General features: G+C 43.1%; 1 protein-coding gene across 1 annotated transcript in view; it reads left to right on the forward strand.

Annotated features, from left to right (window-relative positions):
* The window catches only part of RAPGEF3 (Rap guanine nucleotide exchange factor 3), a 270,982-nt gene extending 268,963 nt beyond the window's left edge, over nucleotides 1-2,019 (forward strand). The window contains exon 27 of the mRNA XM_030198304.1: nucleotides 975-2,019. Coding sequence (XP_030054164.1) covers nucleotides 975-1,096 — 122 coding nt within the window. The 3' untranslated portion in view covers nucleotides 1,097-2,019. The remainder of the gene's footprint in view (nucleotides 1-974) is intronic.
* The last annotated feature ends 5,319 nt before the right edge of the window (nucleotides 2,020-7,338 follow it).

The raw sequence follows: 7,338 nt of genomic DNA on the forward strand, positions 1-7,338 counted from the left end.
CCTGGTTCCAGTCCGCAGAAGCAGTGGGTTCCCAAGAATACACAATCCACACGGGTTTGTATATATATATTATATATATATAGATATAGATATATATTATATTTACATATATAGGCACACAGCACTTAGTACAGGTAAATATTACAATGCTGTATGCCTCAGGGTAGGGCTGAAGGAGAAGGGGGGCAAGAGCCAGGTGCTGTGGTGGCTAGAGATGTGGGGTGCAGAGAAAGAAGAAAAAGCAGAGCCATGTGCTCTGACTTATATACCTAACAGGAACAGAGAGGGATCAAATAACTTCTTTCCTTCCCAGCCTTTGTTATCAGCTATTTCCTTTGCAAACTCCAGTTTAATTTCCTGATGTAAGGAAGGTGAGCAGTTTCACAGGTTTTAATCTTTGAGGTCCCTAGTTTTGGAGCCTATCTGTCTGGCTTTCATTGTTCTCAGAGAGCCCTGGTCCCAGATGCCCAGAGAGGACAAAGGTATGTTAAGTAGGGGTACTTGAGAAACAAAGGGCTAGCAGGCAGCTGGGCAACATTTGGTCCATCTGCCATCCTCAGGGATTCCTCCTACCACCATGGAAGGTGTCAGAAAAATGTTAATTTCCATAATTTTGTGAGTTTCAACTTGGAAGTATTTTGTACTTTCTATTTATACAGTGAGAAAGTTCAACTAGCTTATTACTCCTGTAGAAACTGGATCTGCTGTGGACTTCAAGTCTTGCTGTTGGACAGATGTAAGAATTATCCACAAATGATACCATATATGAGCTTTGGAGACACACAAGTCCTCCCTTTGGTTTTCTAGGATTTGTGTGATCTTGAAAGTTTACATGCTGCATTATATCAGGATAATTATGTGTATCCCTTTGCAGCCTGCAAGGAATTCTTTAACCAAATATTAGCTGCCAAATGAATGCTTGAATTGCTATACTCTAGAGGCTCCTTCTAACAGCCTTACCCATGTCTCTGCAGGTTCTGAGCAGTCCTTGACAATACGGAGTGCAGCTAGCACCTGGGTCTACATCCAGCATATGAAAGTCGTCGACAACCAAAAGATCCTCTCACACCTTTCTCGAGAGCTGGAGTCCTCCTGACACGTCGTCATGAAGGGAGTCTATCCTGGAACTTCTGAACTTCTCCAGAAAAGAAGCACTTGCCCACAGAAGCGCACACTGCAGTACCGATAAAGTAAAGCATACTGGTTTATGGATCATATTTGGATTTTAGACTTTTTGCCTAAATCCAAGCTGAAGGCTAGTTACAACCAGGTACAGTAGCTAGTTCCCTGCCTAAGAAAGGGTACAGTGTAAGTTTTAGACCTGAAATTGTTCGAGGGTGAAGTGGCTTGCCCAAGGTCACAAGGAGCATCGTTAGAAGAAGTAGGATTTGAACTCTGATGCACATGCTAGCCAGTAGGCTTGTTGCAAGGGCTGCTATTGTAGAATGGAAATCTGCCTCAATGATGTACATGCTCTTCTAGTACACACATGGCATGCATCAGGATTATATCACTTCTTTGGAACTGAAGGTCCTGGCATGACCTAGACTAATGGTCTCTTAACCAAGCACTCCTCTGCCACAGCTGCACTGAACTACATAGCAGCTGGTGGTATATATACTGTTACCTCTCGTGCTGATATGAAGGATTATGCTCTTACAACAGACTCTCCACTGGGGAATGGTCAACCTTTGGTTATGGACAATCTTCAGCCTATAAGGTGGCCCACCAGTCACAAAGAAGTATCTGTGAAAAGTTTCAACATCAGATAAAGCAAATAAAAATGTGGATTTTCAAAGTTGCTTCTTGGGTGGTGAGCAGTACTCACCCCTGGCACTGAGGGGTAACTGCTGCCATCTCTTCAGCAGCCTCCATGGGCTTCCAGTGTTTGTGCCAAACTTGACTGATGAATGCTGTTGTACAGAAGGTCAGCAGAGAATTAACACAAGGGTGAAAACATGATAAAAGTTGTATAGATATTCTGTTCCTCTCTGCCTATGCCAAATAAAAAACATTGTCTCATGGGTCATGTGGTAATTTTTAAAAGTTCTGGTAAGCAGAGGCTGGGAGAAATTATAAAACAGACAGCAAGAGAGAGACTGAATAGCACAGGACACTGTATAGCTAAGAGAGTTTACTCTTTGCTCTTATGTATGGGTATACTGTATAACTAGATCTCTTTTCAGGTACAGAGATGCTGCCTTTGGATCACCAGCAGAAGCAAAGGGGTTCAGGGCATGTGGTGATAACCACTAGCAGAAGTAAAAGTTAAAAGACGTGGAAAAGACAGAAAAAAAAATCAAAGACAAAAGGGGAAGATGGTGTGTTTGTGGAGGATAAGCAAGTTGTAGTAGCACACAGATGGCTTCAGAAGATACTAGTGTAAGAGGGGGTTCCTCCCTGACAATATATCCCATCCCTAATCTTGTGAAATAGACATTCTCCCAGACTTTAACATTGGATAATGATGGGGCAGGATTACCCTTAAGTTACTTGTGAGGCTATTGAAGAAGGTTGATAAGGGATCATAGATCCCTTTATTTATTTGTTGAATGCTCCATCCCATCAAGCTATAAATGAAACCAATAGTTAAAGAGATCACAGTGTTGGCAGATTTTACACAGTATCCTCCTCCTCCTCCTCCCATCATTTCTAGGGATACAACCTCAATACATGACAGCAGCGTGTGCCATGAGAACAGACAAATATCTTCATTGGGGATGTCCCCTAATGATATTGAAAAATTACAAATTCTCTCTAACATCTGCAGCTTATTAATGGGGGCATGAAAGGGGAAGAAAATACAGGATAAGACCAATAGGAGATAAGCAAAGAGCCTCTAACCCCAAAAGATGCTAACTGACACAAAGAAGCCATAGAAACAGGACCAGAATGGAAAAAGCCACGGAACTAAGGTGCCACAGGAGTCATACGAATATGAAATTATACTCACCCTCACTCTTAGGCCCAAGTCCTGTTTCAGCATGTGACTGCATCAGGGGCCATGTAAATAGGAGGCAGCTTAGATCTAAATGTCTAATCATATCATGAAAGAAACCTTGCACTAGGTAATATTCACACAAAAAAGCTAAAGGCCATAAGGGGGACACATCCTTCATCAGAACTGAAGATAAGTGAGATTTTACTGCAATTGTTCACTGCTAACTCCCGACTCCGTTCCTGCTCCCTATGCCTGGAATAGACTCCCTGAGCCAGTACGTCAGGCTCAGTCTCTGGCTGTCTTCAAGTCTAGGCTTAAAGCCCACCTCTTTGCTACTGCTTTCGACTCCTAACCATGACTCTCTTACTCAACACCCTCACTTATCACCTCTACCACTGCAATTTCCCCACCCCTAGCTGTCTGTTCGTCTGTCCAATTTAGATTGTAAGCTCTGTTGAGCAGGGACTGTCTTTTCATGTTAATTTGTACAGCGCTGCGTAAGTCTAGTAGCGCTATAGAAATGTTTAATAGTAGTAGTAGTAGTAGTTCTCAGTTAACCCTTCTTTCCCCCTTCTTTTATTTATTTCATTTCCTACTTAGATTTTTTTAAATCTCTTACAATTATTCACTATCTAAATATCTAGAGTCGCCTATAGCCTTTTGATGTTAATCAAATCAATGATTATCAAAATAAAAAGCAATTTTAAACCCACACCCAAAAAAGTAATTGTGGAATGGTGTTATTAAAATTCCCTTACAAGTTGACACATCAGTTTGAATGTATATCCAGAAAGATGCGTATGCACACAAGCTTAATTAATTTGTTAACTTGAACAGTTTTCATGGTGTACCCACCAAAACTGTATATGGCTCCTCTTATTCAAAGAACATCAAAGGTGTAGGGACAAGCAGAAATTTCTGTCTGAAAGACAGAAGCTACTTGCCCATGTCGTTTCACATAATTTCTAACGACAGGAAAAATGTGTCATATTTCTTTCCAATGTTAAATTTCTGTTCCCCCACCCCTTCACCCCCCACTGTTAGTAGTTGTCAGGCAAAAGCCAACCTTGAACCAGTGACCCTTGTTTCGGGTGGTACCTCTCTTGGGAGCCTGGTTCACAGCCATTCATAGCTGTGTCTTTTATTTCTGGTAAGCTTAGTTCCTGTTTCCTGATTGGTCCAGCAGGTATCAGGCCAAGGCAGGCTTTGGTATTTCTCCCTCACTTCTGAGCTGGTTCCCTGCTGCTTCAGTCTTGCTTTCTTGTCCAGTCATGCGTTCCTATGTATGCCTTGCCTCCTACTGGTTCAGCTTCCAGCTTGTCAAGCTCTTTTTCTGTAATCCTTGTTTGCCCTTTTTTGTCAAGTGCACTTCTTGGAGCTATAGTGACAACAAAACTTACCTTGTGCAATCCTAGTTTCTGTCTTGTTCTTATCTAGTATTCAAGCCTTGTCTAGTAGCTGCTGATACCCTGGCTAGGGACTCTGTGGCAGGATGAACCAGTCAAAGTAAAGCTACTGCTAGGTTGACGTAGGTGCTCATTTTCAAAGCACATGGACTTACAAAGTTAAATAGAGGGGCATTTTTGAAAGAAACATCCAAGTTGCGATGTGGACATCCTTGCAAAATGGCGAAATCTAGGGGCGGGGAAACCCGTATTTTTGAAACAAGATGGACGTCCATCTTTCATTTCGAAAATATCGTCAGAGACATCCAAATCCTTAATTTTGGATGTCCCTAGACATGGACATTTCTCACTTTCAGCGATTTCAAAATCAAAGACGTCCATGTCAAAAACGTCCAAATGCAAGCCATTTGGGCATGGAAGGAGCCAGCATTTGTAGTGCACTGGTCCCCCTGACATGCCAGGACACCATCCGGTCACCCTATGGAGCACTGCAGTGGACTTCATAAAATGCTCCCAGGAACATATCTCCCTTACCTTGTGTGCTGAGCCCCACTGGCTACACTGGGTTTGTGGTGGATTTTGGAGAGCTTGTTGTTTCTTCCACAAATATAACAGGTAGGGGGGTATGGACCTGGGTCCGCCTGTCTGAAGTGCACTGCAGTACCCACTAAAAGTGCTCCTGGGACCTGCATGCGCTGTCATGGACCTGAGTATGACATCTGAGGCTGGCACGACATATTTTTAAAGATTTTTTTGAGGGTGGGAGGGGGTTAGTGACCACTGGGGGAGTAACGGGAAGTCATCCCCAATTCTCTCCGGTGGTCATCTGGTCATTTCGGGCACCTTTTTGTGCCTTATTCGTAAAAAAAAACATGTTTGGGTGAAAATGTCCAAGTGCTCGTCAGGGACGTCCTTGTTTTTTTCGATTATGGACCAAAGATGTCCAAGTGTTAGGCACGCCCAAGTCCTGCCTTCGCTACGCCTCTGACACGCCCCCTTGAACTTTGGACGTCCTTGTGACGGACTGCAGTTGGACACGACCTAAATTGGGTTTTGATTATACCGATTTGGACGTCCCTGGGAGAAGGACATCCATCTTCCAATTTATGTCGAAAGATGGACGTCCTTTTCTTTCGAATATGAGCCGGATAGTAACCTATGTAACTTTGTAAGTCTCATGTGCTTTGAAAATGAGTCTCTTAATTACCTAATTTAAAAGCTGATAGAACTCAGTTAAATTTGAAAAATGCCAACAGCAGCTTAAGTATAGTTTGCCAAGTTACTCAGTTTTAGGAGAAGGGAGACTTTTTAGCCAGTGGTTTTAAAAAGACATCCCAAAGCAGTGTGGGAGTTGTCCCTGATTCTACTCTCTGAAATCAATGCTGCAGGTCCTATAATACATCAGGATGAGGTTGTCAGAAGTTCAAGACTGTAGTCTCCTTCCTGGAATTATGCTAGAGATTTACTTCAAGGATTTATTTTTGTGCCGTCTTCCTAGCACTGTAAGTTCTCAAGTTTACTATGACGTGATATACTGCCCTTTAGAACATCTTCAGAGTGGTTTACATTAATGAATAATCTTAGTGAATTACAGGTTGAGAGGAACTACTCATATTAAAGGACAGGTGTAGGGCAAAGAGGTTGCAGATTTAAGTCATAAAACTCAGTGGCTGAGAGGGCTACCTTCGGGTATGAGAAGCAGTCTTATGAGAAAGTATTCTTGAACCCTTGTTAAAATATCTTTGTTGAATTTTTGGTTTTACAAGCCTGAATTCCCACTTAACTAGACCATCAGAGACATTTACCAAGCTTACTCCACAGCCTAATTGTCCAGTTAGCAGGGGAATAGCTACCATTGAGCAAACCTGGCAAAATATTCAGGGCCACCCAGTGGTAGGGTCCGCTTGCAGTTGAACCTTTCCTCACTCCTGCAAGTCTGGCATCCCTTTCTTCTGCTGAGAGAGGCGGGAAGCAGCCAAGGAAAGGCCTTGGCAGGGCCAGCCCACAGGCAGCCTGTTTTCAGTACTGCCTCTGCCAGCAATCTGCTGTGCTTTTGGAGGACCAGCATTTGAGGGGGGGGGGGAACAGGAGGAGGGTGGGTAATGAAGCGATCCAAACCTGCAGGACAGGGAAGCTGAGAGAGTGATTGAGACTTGGAGCACAGGGGAGGGTGAACAGGTGCTGGACCTGAGTGGAGGGGGGGGGGGAGAACATAAGAGTAGCCGTACTGAGTCAGACCAATGGTCCATCTAGCCCAGTATCTTATTTTCCAAACACTGACCAAGCCAGGTCACTAGTACCTGGCAGAAACCCAAATCATGGCAACACTCCATACTACAAATCCCAGGGCAAGCAGTTGCTTCCCATGTCTGTCTCAATAGCAGACTATGGACTTTTCCTCCAGGAATTTGTCCAAACCTTTTTTAAACCCAGATACACTTCATGGATTTTATATCGAACACATGTGTATCTAACTCCAATCTACTTATAATAGGGGACATAAACCTACACCTTGAAGCCCCAACTCAAATAATGCACGTGAATGCAAGGATTTCCTCCAACTATGGGACCTCAATTGGCCAAATATGCAAACAACCCATGTCAAAGGACACACACCTGACCTCATCACATACAAACTGTCCCCAGATTTAAACCTCATACTAACAGATATAAAATGGACAGACATACCATGGTCAGACCACTACAAATTAAACCTATCCCTACAATGGCGAAAAAAAGCCCCACACCATAATCAAGAACGCACAACCTTTACCACGAGAGGCCAAATTGACCCTGTAACATTCTGGCAACAAATCTACAAGAACAAATGGACAGCACAAACAGACTCGAAACACTATCTCCTAGAATGGGACAACAGATGTAGAAGCACATTAGATAACATAGCACCACTACAAACCAGAACCTCACGAAGATACAACTCAATACCATGGTTTAACGAAGAACTGAAAAAACTAAAAACACAAGTTAGGA

This window comes from Microcaecilia unicolor, chromosome 3 (assembly GCF_901765095.1).
Source record: "Microcaecilia unicolor chromosome 3, aMicUni1.1, whole genome shotgun sequence".
NCBI lineage: Eukaryota > Metazoa > Chordata > Amphibia > Gymnophiona > Siphonopidae > Microcaecilia > Microcaecilia unicolor.